Source organism: Lycium ferocissimum, chromosome 7, assembly GCF_029784015.1.
Source record: "Lycium ferocissimum isolate CSIRO_LF1 chromosome 7, AGI_CSIRO_Lferr_CH_V1, whole genome shotgun sequence".
Classification (NCBI taxonomy): domain Eukaryota; kingdom Viridiplantae; phylum Streptophyta; class Magnoliopsida; order Solanales; family Solanaceae; genus Lycium; species Lycium ferocissimum.
In genome coordinates this window covers 32,694,225-32,715,068 of record NC_081348.1, presented here as the reverse complement: position 1 = coordinate 32,715,068, position 20,844 = coordinate 32,694,225, and the positions used below count along the sequence as shown (strand labels likewise).

General features: G+C 34.6%; 1 protein-coding gene and 1 long non-coding RNA gene across 3 annotated transcripts; one reads left to right on the top strand and one right to left on the bottom strand.

The window, feature by feature from the left end:
* Positions 1 to 39: 39 nt before the first annotated feature.
* Positions 40 to 504, top strand: LOC132064464 (uncharacterized). Its single transcript, XR_009416557.1, has 2 exons — positions 40 to 146; positions 202 to 504. It is a non-coding gene; the product is annotated as an uncharacterized LOC132064464 (long non-coding RNA).
* LOC132064463 (glutathione S-transferase zeta class-like) lies at positions 261 to 19,907 on the bottom strand. 2 transcript variants are annotated; one of them, XM_059457450.1, is made up of 10 exons: positions 19,901 to 19,907; positions 4,392 to 4,486; positions 4,258 to 4,314; positions 3,624 to 3,709; positions 3,467 to 3,538; positions 2,529 to 2,582; positions 2,343 to 2,418; positions 2,144 to 2,205; positions 1,451 to 1,510; positions 261 to 837 (listed from the first exon to the last, which is right to left on the bottom strand). In XM_059457450.1, coding segments are annotated over exons 1-10 (663 nt in total). In that variant the 5' UTR covers positions 19,903 to 19,907; the 3' UTR covers positions 261 to 738. The 2 variants fall into 2 exon arrangements, with proteins under 2 accessions (XP_059313433.1, XP_059313431.1); XM_059457448.1 differs by lacking the exon at positions 19,901 to 19,907 and adding an exon at positions 4,605 to 4,653 and having other exon boundaries at positions 4,392 to 4,485.
* Between the last annotated feature and the right edge of the window lie 937 nt (positions 19,908 to 20,844).

Sequence of the window (20,844 nt, the reverse complement as noted above, 5' to 3'; positions counted from 1 at the left end):
CATTTGCACGAGCAAGTAGACTCTGCGTATTTACTCTCTTACTCTTTCACCAGATACAACTCAACTTTAGAAGTTGCTTATTGTTCATGTCTAAAATCATCTCTCTTCCATGATGGTACATGCATGATGCAAAATCTCTGTTTCATGTAGAATTTCTTTTTTTCCCTCCGATACTTCCCAACACGGCAACAAGCTACAAAGTTGGTGATGAATGACATGTCTACGAAGATAAAATACTTTGTCCAAACAAAAACACTCTCTTTTTCAACATGCAAGGAACTTGTTATAGCTCACAAATTACAACATAGACCAAGGAATGTTCATCCAAGGCCCCTTAACATAGGTGAAATACCATTTTCACTATTTGAACTTCAGTATTATCATGACTTCGCCATAAGCGAAGTGATACACAGCTATATGTACTTTTATTCATAACTAGAAGCATAGGTGGCATGCATGCAAGTATGCAAACCACTTTTCCTGATCTGACATGAAAGAACCAAACGCCATCCTCATCCTTGTCAAGCATTCTGCTAAAATGCAAGTCCAGCAGTTGAGTCAATGGTTCGAAGGGAACTTTCAAGGTGATAGATGGCCTGCTCATTGAAATACTAATTAGTTAAATGTGATATATCAGTGGTTGTTTGTGCACAAGTATGACTATTTAAGGCAAAACAACAAATGAACAAAGCAAACATTCTTCATCTCCAAAGCAATTAACAAACTCAGATTCTTGCCTCAGCCGGTGGCATCAGGCTGCTTTTCTGGCATAGCATCCTGGAAAGCAGGCAGCTCTTGGTAAGCCTCATATACCCTCAACAATGTAGGGAACTGATTCTGCACATTGCATCGACAACTTTTAGGAAGAATACATTCGTTAAAGAGAAGTAATGTATACATATAACTTCACCTAAGAAATATGAAAGTTCCACCATTGACTAAGGCAAATCAAGTGAGGTGGATATACCATCCAGCTTTTTGAGAGGAAAATTTACTTCTTGAAAGCGACAATTGATTAAAAGAAGAAATAGACCAAAAGAAAAGTTAGAAAGCAATGGATTGGCAAGACGCTAATCACAGTAAGGTAAACTATACGGGAACAATCGATAGCGTCTATCAGGACAAATGAAATGAAGCAGCAATGAGTACCCCTTTATCTGATAAAGAAGCTAGTAGTGCACTGCCTTGTCTCTACTCCAAGATGAGAAAACATAAGTATATTATAGGTGCTCATTATGCAAGCCACTAAGAAACAATTCACAAGATCAGGTACTAATTAACTGAGGCTTGCAAGACACTGAATAAGATTCTACATAAATCAAGAAAGACGTTATTTTCCCTTCTTTAGTATTACAAATTCTTTATTGTACCATGTTCTTTTAGTACCAGAAAGTGAGTAGAAACGAAAATGACTCTCATGTACACACTAGGATGTCTATAAAGGCAGTACCATGTCAATTTCAATACGCTTGATTGCGGCATAGATCTGAGGTGCCAGAAACAAGTCGGCCTGCAAGTTGCAAAACAAGTTAAGCATCTGAATTGGATTCGATATGGCATAAAAGTGGTCCATCTTTTCAGTCTGTTAGAGGAAATACTGAGTGAACTGAATCGGGATTTGCTATTCTACCATTAAAGTCATCACTATTTTATCATGCAGGTATACTTGCAAGTTTTTTAGTCAAGTTCTGGTGAGCTTACTTATTATGTCATAATTGAATGCTCTTTACATTATTTGACCAAATTAAGAAAGCATATGAGGACCTAACAAATGACAAATCTTTAGCTGTCACAGTTCCTGATTTATAGAGCATTGTACTTGACAAAAATGGTGCAATAGCTGATTCTTGGGATGGAAGCTCATGAACATTTTAATTTAGAAGGAATTTTAACGACTGGGAGATAGAAAGGGTAGAGATTTTACTGGATATTGCTAACAGCATTTCCCTGAATGTTATCAATAAATTTCCTTTAGTTATCAAGGAAAAAAGAAAGCATATGAGACATATGGGGTAAAAGACTTGGAAGTGCATGGTGTGTTTCTAAGATCAATGCATGTATGAAAGATATCAAGACATTCGTTAGCATTATCTGCTCCTGGTGCATATGTAGGCAGCAATATATGAACTGGAAAGAAACAAACCACATAAATTTCATCTCCTGTTGCATACTTCCCAGCATAATCTTTTAGTAGCTTTTCAAGTGCTGCGAAAAGCAAATCTCTGTTAAGAAAACCTCTAGACCAACTGGGACCAAAATATGTATCAAAAACAAATTTTATGGGACAAATATGTTAGCATCCATTCATGCTACGTCTGCAAAGGCACTAAGCATAATATTACCTTCAAAGCCTTTTCTTATATGAGTTTGAAGCCAAGGGGTTGTCTCATTAGGGCCAACTTTTTCTTGGATGTAATTCTGTGAATGAGAAGGCCAAAAAAAAAAAAAAAGGAGTAAATCACATGAATCTGTATACACTTGAAAATGACCTCATATGACCAGCAAACAGAATAATATTTTAAGCTCACAAGTACAGCAAGATTCTGTAGAGGCTGAATGTTTGCCGCAACAATGTTTGCAGCCTGCAGAAATGGAAAACATGGCAGATATGCTAAATGAATTCCAATTCCAAGAACTTAAGCAAAAGAATATTTCAGAAAGAAAAAAGAGGCAAAGAGAAAGACATAGGAGACAGGATAAAGGTTGAGAAAGAGCTATAGGTATTCACAAGAATTTAAATTTGTCACTTTCCCGCAGCTTATTTCAAGTGAGGTATCAGTGCAGTAGAGGAAGTGGTAGCAAAGAAGGCCATATTCCGAGATAGATGATAGCAGAGTCCCAAAGTTTTCGCTAGCTACTTGGTATTTATCTGCTTAAGTGGATTATCCTGCTTTGCTAATGGACTCAACAAAAGATGAAGTTGGAAATACTAAAAAGTTAAGCTCACATACATGTGAGAAGAGGAGACCCTGAAACTTTAGTCACTCGAGGCACATCTAAGTGCTGAAACAATCAAATACTAAATATATACAACAAGCAGCAGTATATCTAAGTCATCAGAAGATAATACATAAGATGCACACAGTTCTTTGAATTCCTCAACAGGAACTAGATTGAAAACAAGTCGAATTGAATGATGTGCTAAATCATTCAACATTGTACGATCTATTTTTCTTATATAAGTATCGATCAGGGTATCTTAAGTTCTTTTTATTTTCAAGTAAGCAGTATTGGGTTTAAAAGCAGTATTGGAGGAAAGTGTTTCAGCAGAGCTTGCAGGTGATAACCAAATCATTTTCATTCCACTGCATGAAATCGCTAAAGTTCAGTATTTCAGTCCAGCAGTTTAAATAATCAGCCCCCAGAACAAGGTACTAAAAACTTTAGTTCCGTTTTGTTCAATCAGTACTAAAGAACTTTAGCTCTTGATGGCAAAAAAATAACACCATCCACTTTTCTTTTGTACCTGATAGTTGATTGCTCTTTTCTGAAGATCCTGAGGCAACAATGCTCGCTGGGGATACTTCTCTTCCAGATACTGCCCAGTAAATCTTCTCATCACCAACAACGTAGTAATGATAAACAATTACACACTCAAATGGCAGAGCACAAGAAAAACGTACCATTATGATAGCAAAAGAGTCGGCAATTACTGTATCTCCATCCACCAAAGTCGGCACATATCCAAGGGGATTCAGCTTCAAGTATTCTATACTTCCACACATTACAAAGGCCAAAAAGAAGAAAAAAAGTTCAGAAGAATTCTACAATGATTTGTTTAACGCCCCTAAACCCAATTTCTCATCTTTAATCCTAATTAATTACAATCAGCAGCTCCACATAACATTCTAACTAACAAATACCACACATTCTCTATTGTCCAATAAACTTAGAGTTGATTTCTCAGATGATAATACTCCGTTATTATCTCAGAAAGTCACTTTCTTTGTTGAAGGAAATTGGAATCAAGAAGAAAGGTGACTTTCTGAGATAATAACTCAACTAGTTGAGTGATCATTTGAGGAATCAACCCAATAAACTTATACACATTCAGTCACTAATTCTTACACTAAATTTCTAATTTCCAATCACTAATACTATCTTTCATATTCATCAACAACAGTTTCTTAACAACTAATAGACAACTGTTGGTCCTAATTATTTATCAACAACAGCTCCTGGTAACTTCCTAAAACAACAATCTTTCAACTGTTCAAAAAACTTAAACACCCAAAAAAGAAAAAGGGAGAAACTAACCAGGGTCCTTTTGTTCTCCTTTGAGCAAGTTAACAGCTTTATACTCATATCCCAATCCTAACAAAGAAAAACAAAAAGGGTTAATAAACAATACTCCTATTTCTTTTCAAGTAATCAAAAGAAAAGAGTTTTACCTTTCAAATTGAGAGCTATTCTGACACGAAATGCACATGAGCTCCACCAATATGAGTAGAGCTGCAACTTCTTTGACTCCTCCACACTCCCTGCCTGATAATTCATGAAATAAATAACTGATCCAATTAATTAAACAAATAAAGATTACCATTAAAAACCCATATTATTGTTTTTTGCAAACATAATTAACATAGTAAGAGGCAAGTACTCACCATAATTAAAGTTATCTGGAAAATATAATTGTGGGACTTTTTTAGAAATGATCAACAAGGACTGAATATCTTATACTAACTAAAGTGGAAACAAAGTTGAAATTTTCGTCTTCGTTACATTGTCCACTACGCCGGCCGGCCCCACCCCTATTCTGTCTAATCCTTTTTTTTCTTTTCTTTTTCATAATTTACACACTAAGAGCATCTAAAGTCCCGGCCACCTCCTAGGAAGGGTGCGAGGATCCTCTAGACCTCAAGAGTAACACAACCAGCAGCCAAACAAAAAACATACCATCTACAAATTCTATGAATTACGACTCTGCAAGTTATAGCCTTCCTAGAGTGTCGAGGAAGATTTAACTTATCCTGACAAATAAATTTACTAATTAAAAATGGTGACAAGTTTGATCAGCCAAAGTCAAACTTATTTTAAAAATATGATTAAGTTAAATGGGATTAAATTATAATTTTTAAAACTTTTTAATCTTTTACAAAATATAAAAAGACCCCAACTTAATCCCAAAAAATCCACTAGCTCCCCTTCTCCTACCCCCACGACTCCCCCCCTCCCCCCCCCCACCCTAATTTTTTTTTTAACAAAAAAAAAAGTTTCAAATTTTTTTATTTGCTTTATCATCAGCCCTCCTGCTCCCACCCCGCCTCTGCACCTCTCCTCCGCCCCCCAACACCAATATTTTTATTTCTTTTCTGACCCCCCGCTCCCACCCCCCCTCCCCCCTCCCCCAACACCAATTTTAATTTAATTTTTTTATTTCCTTTCTCACCCTCTCTCTCCCTCCCCTCCTCCGCCCCCCTTCCCCACTCCCCGAACACTAATTTTTAAAAAAAAAAGTTTTAAATTTTTTTTATTTGCTTTTTCACAAACCACCCCCTCCCACCCCTCTCCGTCTCCCTCCCCCCCTCCCCCGCCCCCCGCCCCCGCCCATTTTTTTTTATAAAGTTTTAAATTTTTTTTATTTGCCTTTTCGCCAGCCCCTCCTCGACCTCCTCCCACCCCCCCCCCCCCCCCCCCCCCAAATGATTTTTTTTTTAAGTTTTGATTTTCTTTATTTATTTTTTCACCCCCTCCTCCTCCTCTGCAACCCCCCTCTCCCCGCCCCCCACCCCAATTTTTTTTTTTAACAGTCCTCACTCCGCCTCCTCCCACCCTCACCCCTCCCCCCGCCCCCCAAAATATTTTTTAAAAAAAATTTAGAAAAGCTTTTTTTTTTTTTTTTTTTGCACCCACCACCCTCCCAAAAAAAATTTTTTTAAAAAAAAGAAGTTTTGCAATGTTTTTGTTTTTGTTTTTTTGCACCACCACACCCCCCCCCCCCCCAATCCAAAAAAAAAAATAATTTTTTTTTAAAAGAAGTTATTGATTTTTTTTTTTTTTGGTTTCTTACTTCCCCCATCCACCCAAAAAGAAATTTTATTTTAAAAAAAAAAGGTTTTGAAAAGTTTTTATTTTTAATTTTTTGCACACCTCACCCACTACAAAAAAAAAAAAAAAAAAAATCTTGAAAGGAAGTTTCGATTTTTTTTTTTTTTTGGGTTTAGGAAAAGTTTGGATAAAATCTAGGTTATTGTTGTGTGTTTGTAGTGAAATAGATGGGTTTTCTGTTGTTGTCCTGGTATGGTTCAGGGTTTAGGAAAATATATCCAACATATAGTTTTTTGTTTTTGTCTGGTATTTATCTGGTTGTTTGTAGTAGATAATATAACCAATGATTTGTAGTTGTTGCAACAAGTTCTACACTTTTTGCAACAAGTAGACAATCTGGTAAACGACTCACTAATCACATTGGACATAGCTTATTTGCTTGCTCATTTGTAGAAGATATCCAACAAATTTGTAGTTGTTGCAACAAGCTCTACACTTGTTGTAACAAGTAGACAATCTGTTGCAACAACTACAAATCTATTGGACATAGCTTCAGTTATTTAGTTCTGTTTGTAGAAGATATCCTACAGATTTGTAGTTGTTGCAACAAGTTCTACACTTGTTGCAACAAGTAGACAATCTGTTGTAACAACTATAAATCTGTTGGACATAGCTTCGGTTATTTGGTTCTGTTTGTAGAAGATATCCAACAGATTTGTAGTTGTTGCAACAAATGTAGTGCAATAAGTTCTACACTTGTTGCAACAAGTAGACAACCAATTTATGAATCAGCAAATGTTGAGAAAAGATATAAGCAAATTGACAGCCAAATTAACAATCAATTCTCAGAAAGAGATGAAGAACAGAGCCAAGAAGCAGTAGATACAAATGAAGAAAGTGAAGAAGAACTAGAAGATGAAGAAACTAATGATGGAAACGAAGGAGATGAAGTAGATCAAGGAAATCTGCTACACTCCAGAAGGCAGTTGCTGAACAAATTATTGCTTGAGTTGTGGTATTTGGAGCCAAGGTGTCTATTGAACAATTTCTGTTTATGAACTTATTTATTTTGCTTACTAATTGTTGCAACAGATGCATACAGTTGTTGAAGAAGTTGCAACAAGTTACTAATTTATTTCAACAAGTTACTAATCTGTTTCAACAAGTTACTAATCTTTTTAAACAAGTTGCTTAGTTGTTGCAACAAATTACTCACCTTGTTAGAAAAAATCAAACAATTGCTTAAATTATTGCAAAAACTAAAAAATATGTCGCAATGCATTTAGTTAATTGTCGCAACGGATCATACATTTGTTGAAGAAGTTGCAACAAGTTACTAATCTGCTTCAACGGATGGATCAAATGTTTAAGCAAGTTGCATAGTTGTTGCAAGAACTTACTCACATGTTAAACAGGTATCTCATATGTTGCAATAACTTACTCATATGTATTCGAATCTCATATGTCTACAACAATTCTTCCATTGTTGCAACATATTCACGATATTGATCACATTGAACTCCTTTGTTTATACTGACTAACATTGAATTCATTTTTTTATCACTAAATATGGTCAAATTAAGTACTTCACATTAAATCACTCTAATGATCACTCGATTTAGGAAGAATACACTTAGAATTGCCCATCTAATCCATGAAATTACTATCTAATCCATTAAGGATGTTAGTAGACAGATATATTCATCGCTAAATACCATTTATTTTCTTTGTTTAACACTAAATATGGGTGAATTAAGTAGTTCGCATTAAATCACTCTAATGATCACTCGATTTAGTGCATACTGACTTAGTAGATCATCTCTCTTGACTCAAAATACATCAAATTGATTAAGTATTATACATTGATCATTAAATATCGTTGATTTCCTTTGTTTATCACTAAATATGGGTGAATCAAATAGTTCACATCAATTCACTCTAATGATCACTCGATTTAGTGCATACTGACTTAGTAGATCATCTTTCCTCACTCAAAATACATCAAATTGATTAAGTATTATACATTGATCATTAAATATCGTTGATTTTCTTTGTTTATCACTAAATATGGGTGAATCAAGTAGTTCACATCAATTCACTCTAATGATCACTCGATTTAGTGCATACTGACTTAGTAAATCATCTTTCCTGACTCAAAATACATCAAATTGATTAAGTATTATACATTGATCACTATATATATAGTTGATTTCCTTTGTTTATCACTAAATACCATTGATTCCTTTGTTGATCACTAAATATGGGTGAATCAAGTAGTATACGTTACAACAATCAGTAATATCTGGCTAGTTAGTATAGTATACTGTTGCAACAATCTTAGTATATCTGTTACAAGTGAGATACTGTTCCAACAAGATACTAGTTGCTTGCAACAAGTCTTGTTACTTGTTCGATAAAACCCAACAAGTTACGTGAGCATTGTATGATTCATTACTTGTTGGAAACTGATTCGAAGAATTTATTAACAAGAATACACACATTTTTGATTTGAACACGATCAACATATCATATAAACCAAGTTCACAAACACCAAGAACATAAATTATCATTCTAAAAAAAGAATAATATTAAAATGTCATAAAATTCCAAAAAATAACTATTTTTGTGCCCAATTACTTTTACATAAGGAGCATTTATTTTTCCTCGTTCGCAATGATTCCCGATTCCACGCCTCCTTTTTGTCCGCCTTCTTCCGGTTTGCTAGGATCAACATATGGAGGAGGTATCTCTCTCTCTAATTCAAAATTTCTTTTCAAGATTTTTTTTTTTTGGGGGGTGGGTGATGCAAAAAACAAAAAATAAAATTTTTTCAAAACTTCTTTTTTAAAACAAAATTATTTTTTTTGGGTGGGTGAGTGGAGTAAGAAACCAAAGAAAAAAAATTATTTTTCAAGATTTTTTTTTGCGGGAGAGGGGGGTTGGTGGATGCGTGGGGGTGGGTGGTGCAAAAAATCAAAAACAAAAACTTTTCAAAACTTTTTTCTCAAATAAAATTAATTTTTTTGGGATGGTAGGGGGTGGTGCAAAAAAAAATAAAAAAAACTTTTCAAAATCTTTTTTAAAAAACATTTTTTTGTGGGGTTTGGGGTGGGGGAAAGGGCGGGGGGGAGGGTGGATGGGGTGGGGTGGTGCAAAAAACCAAAACCAAAAACTTTTCAAAACTTTTTTTTAAATTAAAATTAATTTTTTTGCGAGGGTGGGGGTGGGGCGGGGGGGGGGGGATCAAGTAAAAAAACAAACAAAATTTTTTTAAAAAATATTTTTTTGTGGGGTTTGGGAGTGGGGGTGGGGGGAAAGGAAGGGGAGGGTGGATGGGGTGGGGGTGGTGCAAAAAATCAAAAATAAAAATTTTTTAAAACTTTTTTTAAAATAAAATTAATTTTTTTTTTTTTTTTTTTTTTTTGGGAGGGTGGAGGTGGTGGGGGGGGGGTGGAGTGGTACAAAAAAAAAATAAAAAAAAATTAAATTTTCAAACTCTTTTTAAAAAAAAACATTTTTTTTCATAGGGCGTGGGGGTGGGGGTGGGAGGCAAGGTCAGGGGGAAGGGTGGATAAGGTGGGGGTGGTGCAAAAAATCAAAAACAAAAACCTTTCAAAACTTTTTTTTTTAAATAAAATTAATTTTTTTTGAAGGGTGGGTGGTAGCGGGGCGGGGGGGGGGGTGATACAAAAAAACAAACAAAAAAAACTTTTCAAAATCTTTTTTAAAAAAATATTTTTTTTCATGGGGGGGTGGGCGGGGTGGGGGTGGGGGGGGGGGGGGGGGTTGGGGTGGTGCAAAAAACCAAAAATAAAATCTTTTCAAAACTTTTTTAAAAAAAAAAAAAAATTTGGAGGTTGCGGGTGGTGGGGCGGGGGCATGGGTGGTACAAAAAAACAAAAAAACAAAAACTTTTAAAATCTTTTTTTAAAAAAGCATTTTTTTTGTAGGGGTGGGGTGGGGGCAAGGGCGGGGGGGGTGGGGGGGGTCAGGGTGTGGAGGGTATGGGGGGCATGGGGCATGGGGGTAGGGGTATTTTATGATTTATATGAGTTGGGTTAAAGTGTTAAAAACAAAACTCGAAGTCAAAGTGTAAAAAACAAAGCTTGGGGTCAAAGTGTTAAAAATATAACTTTGGGGCAAGTCAAAACTCCCTAATCACTAATCCAAAGCTTATCACCTTTGTCACCCCAACTCAATTTTTAAACCTTTTTGTCACCTTTAATTAAAAGGCCCGAGTGTCTAGCTATCACTATCCTTTCCGTCATTTCCTTCTTTATCTGTGTAACTATAAACTCGGTATTTACAATTATTCGCCTAAACAACTTTCAATTCCTAGATTGCCATGTATAATAGATCATTGCACCACAAGCAGCAGCTACAATTTCCTTCATGAAGGTTTTTCAATGTCTTCTCCTAATACAATTCATGCTCATCTTAACTGTCTTCTGTGGTGTATCGACCCTAATCCATCCAGCCAATGCATCCCTTATAGCTGATATCCATGGACAGTCAACAAAAATGTGCCTACTACTCTCTAGAACCCCTTCAGTACACAAGCAGCACTCCTCTTCCTCAGTCGAAATATTCAGTTTGTGCATCCTTTCCTTAGTTAAATGTCTATCTTGATAGGCCAACCAGAGTATCACTCTTTGCCTGGGTAGCATGATGGAATCCCATATCAATTCAGCTTCAGGTAATCTGTTCATGTTTCCCAGTAAACAATTATAACTACTTGACGTTGAGTAAGAGCCATTCAAAGTCAGATTGTAAGTTCCACCTTGATATCAGTTCACCATCACAGCTTTGATTGAATTCAGTTTCTTCCAATACCAACTGCAATCCTTTGGTGGAATATGCTCCCAAATATCATCATTATATTTCATATATACCTCTTGCACCCATTTAACCCATAAGACATCTTTTTTGACAGCAACCTGCCATAATAATTTCCCCATAGCAGCTACATTCCACAGCTTACAACACTTGATATTCAACGCAACAAACTTCTTTGGCATACAAACTTGATTCCAAGCAACAAGGAATACTTTTCTCTGTCCTTCAGAGCATCCCAAAGGAACTCCCTGCACTTCCTATCCACTGCCTTAAGTACGCTTTGCGGCAATATGAAAACAGCCCCCCAAAAATTGAATATTGCGAACAACACGGCATTAATAATTTGCAACCTTCCAGCATAGGAGAGCAGAGTAGCCAGTCGTAATTCTAACGCCATGGTTATTTATTCGTTTTGTTAGTTTTCTGATTTTTGTTTTTTTAATTTTAGATCTTACCTTATAAAAAAAAAATCTAAGAAACACTAAGTAACCAAGGCATTAAAGAAAAGAAGAGAAGAAGAATCATCACATGGAGAAACTAGCAACGGCGAGTAGAAAAATCTTTGAGTGTTAAACATGCTTGTGTGATAGGAATAGTCAGAGTCGAAATGTAAGTTTTTCATGTACTACCTCTATTATTTCTAATTTCTTTTCTGATATTTGACCTTGTTGATTGTGTAATTAATCTAAAATTTAGTTAAGCCTTTCCTGATTCCCAAACAGTGGAGTACATGGAACACAGACTTTGGAATTGTGTCAATTCTATTTTGCAACTTTGTAGGTACTTAAACATCCGCATTCTTTAATTTTTTATTTTAGTTTCTTTAATTCAAAAGTAGATTAATTAATTAATTCTTGGACCTAAATTAAAATTATGGCTAACCAACGCCTAAGAGTGTATATATAAGTACAGACTTCATTAAAATTATGTCATAATAAATTTTTTTAGGGCATTTTACATAAATAACAAACATTTGGGGTTTAATCAAACTGCATAACTAATGTTTCAATATTTACGTTCTATAGCAAATCAGCTTAACTCCCACATGTATTCAATTTTTTTTAGCTGTATTCATGAATACAACAATTTTTTTTTCTACTTTGTATTCATAAATTGGCTTGTTGTATTCATGAATACAACGAGTAAAAACTGAATACATATACACCAATAATTACACAACTACATCATATTTTTTGATATGTATACAACAGATAAATGCTGTATACAACATAGATACACCAAAAATTTAACAAATACACCATATTTTCCGGTATATATACAACAAATACAAACGAAAAATATTATATACACAATAAATATACAACAAAATAAAGCGAAAATCTGAACTTTTTCCAGATCTGACCGGAAAAAATTCCGGCGAACATTGACAAAATATCTAGACTGATGTTCTTTTGTAGTATATGATTCCTTTGAGTAGTCGTGACTAAATATGGATGGTGTACCACAAAACAAAAATGGATGGATTCTCAGGTACTATTCACAGTGCTAAATATTCCTCTGGTTTTTGAAAGTTTTCAAGAAACCCATCCATTGGAAGTCTGGATCATACACTTGTCATCGATCCTATTAGAATCAACACCATGTTTCCAGATCTGACCGGAAAAAATCCGGCGAATACAGCGAAAATCGTCACCACCGTGTAACTATCCTGTCACTCCAACGCTCGTCATTTGGCTCCGCATCCGGCGGAGAAGGGATATCCACGTCATCGAAGATATAGAGTGGGTGAAGAAACAGACGTAGGGTAATGGAAATGGCGTAATTTTTAGAAATGGCATTTCGCCGAGCTCCGGTGGTCGGTGGGGTCGGCGGCGGAGTAAAGAGGGGAAGAGGGGGAGAGAGATGGGAGGAGATGGGTCAAATTGAATAGTGTGATGAGTATTCTATTTTGTGTGTGTATATATATAGTTACTAAATGTTATTAATATATAAATGTTTGTTATGAGAAGTAATTAAGTTAAACTATAGCTACTAAATGTTAATACTCACTATATGTTTGTTATGTCATGTAATTAGGCCATTTTGCGGGTAGGGTTTAGACACATGTAGGACTAGTTAAGATTTTAAATAGTAGCATACTGCTGCCAAACTGCTAAAGTCGTACTAAAGGTACCGACTTTACCGAAGTTTGAAATTCTCCTCGTAGAAATGGCACCAAGTAGCTGATTTTTAGGACAGGTTTAAAACATATCTAGTTACTGATAGACGTATATCTGAAGTTTGAACTTAAGCATTTTGAACTACGAAAATTGAGTAAACTGTTGATAGATTTTTTCATTTTATTCCAAATGAATTCGTCAAGTTCTTCGAATTGAATACACGTGCTTGCTCTGCATGAGGATAGATCATATTCTAATTCATCAGAACCCAAATTTGCATTACAATTATTCCATTTATGGTACTTTCTACTTTGTCATTAAAAAAAAAAAAGTGTAAAGCTAATGAATATAAAAGGAAAAACACGCCGCTCTGTGCCTGCACTTTTTCTTCGTAAGACTAATTTAATTTCAAGTTTTGATGTAGAGGTACATTGATTGGATTTCTTTACAAAATCATGCGAAGAAGAAGTGGTGCAGCAAAAGAAGAAGAAAAACAACACAAGTGCTAAATCTATATATCTATAATAAAGCTAGGCATAGATAAGGTGATGCGTCACCTCTATTTGACCACGATTCCTATTTATCTTTTTTCTCCTTTTTTTGAGTTATTCTTCATTTTTTTCTCAATTATCATCTTCATAACTCACACATTTATTTTCATAACTTTTATCCTAATAATATCCATTAATCTTATGCCTTTAACTGACACATATTCAGCTACATAACTCCTACTGTTAATAACCTCAATTACTCTGATGTCTTTTCAAGTCCATAACCCCAAAATAATATGTTATAAAGTATACACCTTATCTTGATATTTTCCTCATGAACTATTATTGGTCACGCAATGGAAAAAGGCAATGCATATTGGAACGAGGAAAGCAAGTTCATACCTGATGTCTGGTCACTTTAGGTATTACGAGTCATCAAATCTTTCTATGAGAAGGCTTACATGCCATATATGAATCCCTTAAAAACTAACCAAGAGATGCCACAAGTATTGCATTGATGCTTCTCATGCCAACAATGAGCTGTTTAAGCTTACAAGATATGCAAAAAGTGAAACAACACTACTCACAATCCAGTGCATAGTGTATGCTGAGAAGAGTCGAAATGGGCAAAATCCTTCATACGTTTTCAATAGGTTCCAAAGAAATGAATTTCTAAAGCATTGGTCATGCATTTATAGTACTCTTTTTCGTCATCTCAACGCCAGAATCTCTTTCAATTTGTTAATGATAGGAAGTCTGCATCACGGCATAGTATTCCTTTTTTAAGCTACTTTTATTTTGGTTTACACTTCAATATCTTAATTTGTGCATACCATTTGTACTGTGGAAGTAAACTTTTAATGGCTCAGAAGTGATTTCGCTGCGACCTTTTTTCTAATCTTGAAAACGTTGTGCGAAACAACAAAATATTTCTCCTTTTAGAGATGTACACACTTTTTGGTCAAAATTGAAAAGAAAAGTAAAAAAATTATTTGGGATGATTTCCCATACACATTATATTCAAAACCAGTATATAACTAGAAATTAAACATGGAAATTGCATGCCAAACATACTAAAAAATATTTAAATCTCACTTCTTAGATTTCATCCAATGCGTGGTTATTTTCATTGTACATCCAATGTGTATGTTTAATTGATATTTTATCTTATTTCCCATTTCATTTTTTCCAACTCTTTATTTGTTTCCATTTCTTTTTATAATCTTTTTCTTTCATTTTCATCGGATACGAATGAGAGAATGTCAACTTTGTTTACCCCGAATTTCGGGTAACAATTAGATTTGTAACCAGGTATAGGATATGTGGATGAACTTTAATCTATTTGGTTGGTGTGAAGTGTCAATGGATTTGTTTGTAGTTATATCTATATGCATACGTGTTTGTGCTATATGTATGTGTACTATGATTGATGATTTGTGCCAAATATATTAAGTAATATTTAAAGGAAAAGCGAGCTAAGGAAGAACACTACAAAATCCGGACCAATATCTTTGAGAGAGAGCTTTTATATATTTGATGATTACAATATTGAGATATGAAAAGGAAGCTAACCTCAAAAAAGGGAGGAATGTCCTCTATTTATAGGTATGCCTCATGGGCCATGGATACAATGCAAAAAGCCTTTATGAATAAAAATCCTAAAAAAGATAAGGTTGATCCGTACGGTCCGACACCCGTACAGTCGTCAGCGCAAATGGCGGAACGGTTTCGTGACGCGTGGCAACCTCAGAACCGGTTATCCGGACCAACGGACACGCTGATTTAGGCTCGATCTATCCGGACCAACGGACACGCTTATCTTGTCTCAGATCAATTACATCCGGTACGACACCCCCGGTGTGGAGAAAGATCGAACATGCTCGTGCTCGTTTGGATTTATCCTCGGCTCCGGTCTCACCAGTCACACATTGACCCGGTTTTTACCGTATACAAACTTATCAAATATAAGTACTGTTAACAATTGTTTTATACCAAGAAGAAAAAAAGGGGCATATCTCAGTACTGTACATTCCTCCTCGGATTTTTACATCATGATTTTTTTCTATTCTTTGTGTCTAAGTTCACATAAACTGATTTAATTAAGTCATTTTATATTTAACCTGAAACGTTTTTAACATAATGTTACAAAGAATCATGAAAGATGATAAAATCACAAAAGACAAGTAATTGATTTATTAAAAATTAAAAGTATTAATATTTAACTATTTTAATATTTGTTTAACCGCGTGAAGCGCGGACAAGTTTACTAGTTTTAAATAACGCAGCACTAAAGATGGCTATCTAGCAGTATTTCTACAGTAACAAAATGTAAATGAGTGCTATTGTGGGAATACCCTTATTTTGGGGTGGTCTTTAATTTTTATCCTTTAAATTGGTGGTCTTTAATTTTGGCCTTCGTTGGAATCCCTTGGTTTCAAGTTCGAACCCCCGCTCAATCAAAAATAAAAATAAAAAATTCGCAAGGTAGGGGGTAGAGATTTGCCTGCAAAACTGTGCCTCAGGCAGAATTTTGCTACCTTCAGGCAGAGTTTGAACTCTGCCTGATCAGGAAGAGTTTGAACTCTGCCATGCCAAAAATCTACCTTAATGCAGTGTTTTGCCTTATACCTGAAGGCAAACCTCTGCCTTAAGGCCTAACTTTGCACCAAAATTCTGTCTTGGGAAATTGCCCTTTTTTTTTTCTTTTTTTTTTATTGAGCCGGGATTCGAACCCAAACCTCATTGTATTAGGCGAAAAGGATAAAAACTAAAGACCACCAATTTGAGGGACAAAAATTAAAGACCAATGCATTTGAAGGAGGGCAATTCTGCGAATTGCCCTTCTTTTGGGGTGGTCTTTAAATTTTGCCCCTCATATTTGTAATCTTTAAATTTTTCCCTTCAGCTAAAACCCATGGGTTTCATATTCGAACCCCCACTCAGTCAAAATTTTTAAAAAATTCCCAAAGCAGAGTTTGAATTTCGCTATGCCCCCACCGGCAGAATTTTAGTTATGTTTAACTAAAAATATGCCCCATAAGGTGGAACTTTTACTTAAGGAATAACTAAAGTTATGCCGGACCAGGCATAACTATAAGTTCAGTCTTATAAGGCAAAGTTTATGCCTTAAGGAAAAGTTCCGCCTTAGGGGCATACTTTTAGTTATGCCTTAACTAAAAGTCTGCCCCATAAGGCATAACTAAAAGTATGTCCCATAAGGCGGAACTTTTCCTTAAGGCATAACTAAAAGTTTGCCTTATAAGGTAAAGTCTGCGTCTTAAGGAAAAATTATGCCTTATGGGGCATACTTTTAGTTATGCTTTAACTAAAAGTCTGCCCCATAAGACATAACCAGGAAAAGACTTTTAGTTAAGGCTTAACTAAAGTCGTTTATAAGATAATAGAACCGATATACTTGTTAAGGAATAACCAAAGTTATGCCGGACCCGGCATACTTATGCCAAGTCTGCCCATAATGCATGAGTATGTCGGGTCCGACATAACTTTGGTTATTTCTTAACAAGTGTATGCCGGGTCCCGCATACACGCGACCCAAACCTTGCCTTGCGATTTTTTTAAAAAAAAATTTATGCTTGAGCGGGGGTTCGAACCCAGAGCCCCATGATTTTTGCACGAAGCTCAGGATTGCAACGCGAAGGGTAAAAATTAAAGACCAGCAATATGGGGGACAAAATTTAAAGACCACCCCAAAAGAAGGGCAATCCGCGCAAAAAAATATTTGAAGGACTCTCCGCAGAAAAAAAATGATTTGGCAACAGAAAACAGAACATGCGAGCCTAGTACTCCTTGGGTCAGCTGGCGATGGACTTCACAAGCAAACTTGACATAAATAGCCCACGGCTCACTGTTGTCGTATAATATATTATTGGCCAATTTGCAGGATTGGCCTTTGCTGGGGATGGTCTTTAATTTTCATCCCTCAAATTAGTGGTCTTTAATTTTTGGCCTTCGCTAAAAGTCTCTTGATTTCGGGTTCGAACTCCAATTCAATCAAAAAATTTTAAAAAAAATCGCAAGGTAGAGTTTAAATTCTCAAGGCAGAGTTTTTGCCTTTAAAATTCTGCAAAATTTTGCCTTAAGGCAGAGTTTCTATGCCGTACAAATCCAAACATCTGCCTTGCGAAAATTCCTTTCCTTTTTTATTGAGCTGGGGTTCGAAACCAGAGTCTTGAGGTATTAGGCGAAGGACAAATTAAAGACCACCAATTTGAAGGACAAAAATTAAAGACCACCCCAAATGAAGGACAATCCGCGCAAAAAAAAGTATATTTTTTATAAAATATCAGAAAGGTACTTTTGAAGAACTTTATAAGTTTTGCTTATTATGTGCCTAAATTTAAAAGTTTGTCATATGGTGTAATTTTCTCGTCTTTTTTGTCATAGTTAAGCTTCTACGCTAGCTTGGATTTGGAATTGTAGGATTCTGCTACTTCCATTCTTGTATCAAATTAATGATTAGTTTCATTATTTTTCAAGTGACGTCGGTTTTTTTATTTTTTATGTAAACACGTCGTTTAAAAAATAAAATTTACTAATAATATCTTGTAGTAAAGCAGGGTCGGATGACTTTATTTAGTTCAAAGTACTTCTACCATGATAGTATTTGTTCTAATATTCTGAGTTGTGCGACCTAAGTTCGTTAACCGGTCGGAACCGGACCGGACAGGTAACCGGTTAGGAAACCGGCCGGTTTCCGGTCAAAAAATTGGAACTGGCCACCGGTTGTCGGTTAACCGGTTCCAAAATTAGAAACCGGAACCAGCCAGTTCTATACTTAAAAAAAAAAATCTCTTTTTTTTTGTTTTTTGTATAGTATATGTATATTATAGTATTTCTTAGTATATTGTAGGTATATTTATATATGTTATATAAGTTTATAACTATATTATATATTATATATATATATATATATATATATTAAGTTATATGCTTAAGTTATACTAGATATACCTAAAATATACTAAGAATATACTATATGTACTTACACGTTATAATATGTATACTGTATATATTTATAGGTATTTAAGTTATATGTATACTATACATACTTATATATGTTTAAGTTATATGTATATAACTTAAGTTTTTTCTAAGTTTATAAATTTTTATAAAGTTTATAAATTTTTATTTTATAATTTAAATATATTTATATTATAAGTATATTCTTAGTATATTTTAGTTATTTTCCAAGTATATAAGTTTCTATTTTTTACTATAAATAGATGTGTATTATAAGTATATTCTTAGTATATTTTAGGTATATTCCTAACTTAATATGAGTAAAAATATGAACACAAGTAAATAGAAGAAAGTTCAATGAGTCATATATTTTATTCATTCATGGATAATATTTATTTGTAAGTTGTAATTTTTTTTAACTTGCAAATATTACATGAGTTGGAAAAAGGCAGTAGAATAATAAAATCAAAAAGTGCCAATCATTCAGCTAATATCCGCCATATCATATTCGATCATTGAGATATCTTCAAAGTCTTCCATTTGGTCTATTCCACTTGCTATCAAATCTTCAATCTCTTCCTCTTCGCCTTCCACCTCTTCTAAGTTTTGGTTGCGCCGCTCCGATCTAATCCAATCGCGGATGCAAACTAGTACCTGCAGGCTAAATCCGGATAATAAGTGTCTATGGTCTCCAATTTTTTATCTTCCTTGGCTAAATGCACTCTCCGAAGCCACGGTTGATATTTGAACTATAAGGCTATCTCGAGCCATTCTTGAAAGTACCGGATGACTCGCCTTGTATCTCTTTCACCATGCTAAGACTTCCAAATCATCTAGTTGGTTGATGTCTACATTTGACTGCATCAAATAAATGTAATATTCATCAAAGTTTGCATTATGAGCGGGAGTTGGATGTGAAAGTAAAACTTTTAAATTCGACAAGCCCTTTTTGCTACTTTGAGAAGTAGTAAGGTGTGGAGCAACAGGTGTAGCACTTTCTTCCAAATTAGAATAATGACTAAAAAAATTCTAAACTCGGCATCAATCGCTAGCTCGGCTTCATTTAAAGATGGTTCAACTTCCTCGTCAATTTCTAAGTAGTTATAAATTTGACCAACCAATGCTCTAGTATAAGACATTTTAAAACAAGGATTTAAAAGAGAACCCAATACAAATAAATTTGGGATGGAAAAAAAATACTTTTTAAATTTTGTTGTCATATTAAAAATAGCCGCTTGATAATCGGATTTATATTTATACTCATGTAAAACTCTAGTTATTTCTGCTAAGTAGACTAAAATTCTGGTTATCGTGGGATAGAATTGTCTAGAAAAAGCAAGATTTTCATTATAATTTTTTTGTAAAAGTTCAATACATTTCTTAACATATTCCCAATCGGTAATATTTAATCAATCATCACTATCCGTATTAAAATGGTTGTGAACTTGTTGTATGGGAATCCTATAATCATATGCTTGTTGTAATATAATGTAAGTGTAGTTCCACCTAGTGTCAACTTCCACTTGAATTTTCCTAAGTCTAAGGCCATTTTGCACACAAGAATTCTTAAAATCTCCCATTTTTTGCCTATTAGCATTACAACAAAAAAAAAAAAAGCAACCGTATTTCTAACTTTTTAAATAGAATCTTCAAAATAGTCAAGATCATCTCTAACAATCAAGTTTAAAATGTGACAACTACATCTCACATAAAAAATATTTTTTAGCAGAGGGTTTAATTCTCTTTTTAAAAGACCAACCACCATTGTATTATTAGAAACATTATCTAAAGCAATACAAAATGTTTTTCTATCAATGTTAAAAAAATTTATAATAGTTGACATTGAATCAGCTAAAAATTTCCATCATGACGACATTTCCCTTCATCATATAAAAAAGCTATAATTATTTTTTGCATCACCCAATTATCATCAACCCAATAACATGTAATAGCAAAAAAATCTAACTTGTTAAGACTAAGACCCAAATCGGTAGTAAGAGAAACACTATAATTTAAAGAATTAAATACATGGCGCAAATAAAATTTATATTTTTTATATAAATCTATAATATCCGTTCTACAAGTAATTCTAGGAATACTCTTAAATAACAGATTGTAACAACGTTGAATATAAGTAACAAACCCCAAATTCGAACGAAAGGAAAATGATATAGCATCAAAAGCAACCATTTTAGCTATTTCTCCATGATCTTTTTTCTTGTCCTAGCTAAAATTTCTATCGGTTCGTGGGTCTATTGTTTGTTGAATACCTCCCACATTTGAACTTGTTTTCTCTCCCCAAACATCCTTATGTTTAACTCTCATATGACCCGTTAGTGAACCCGTTTCCCCATCCATACTAGTTTGTTGCCTAAAAACAAATTCTGTTTTACATAAATTACATGTAGCTGTTTGTCTTTTCTTATCCT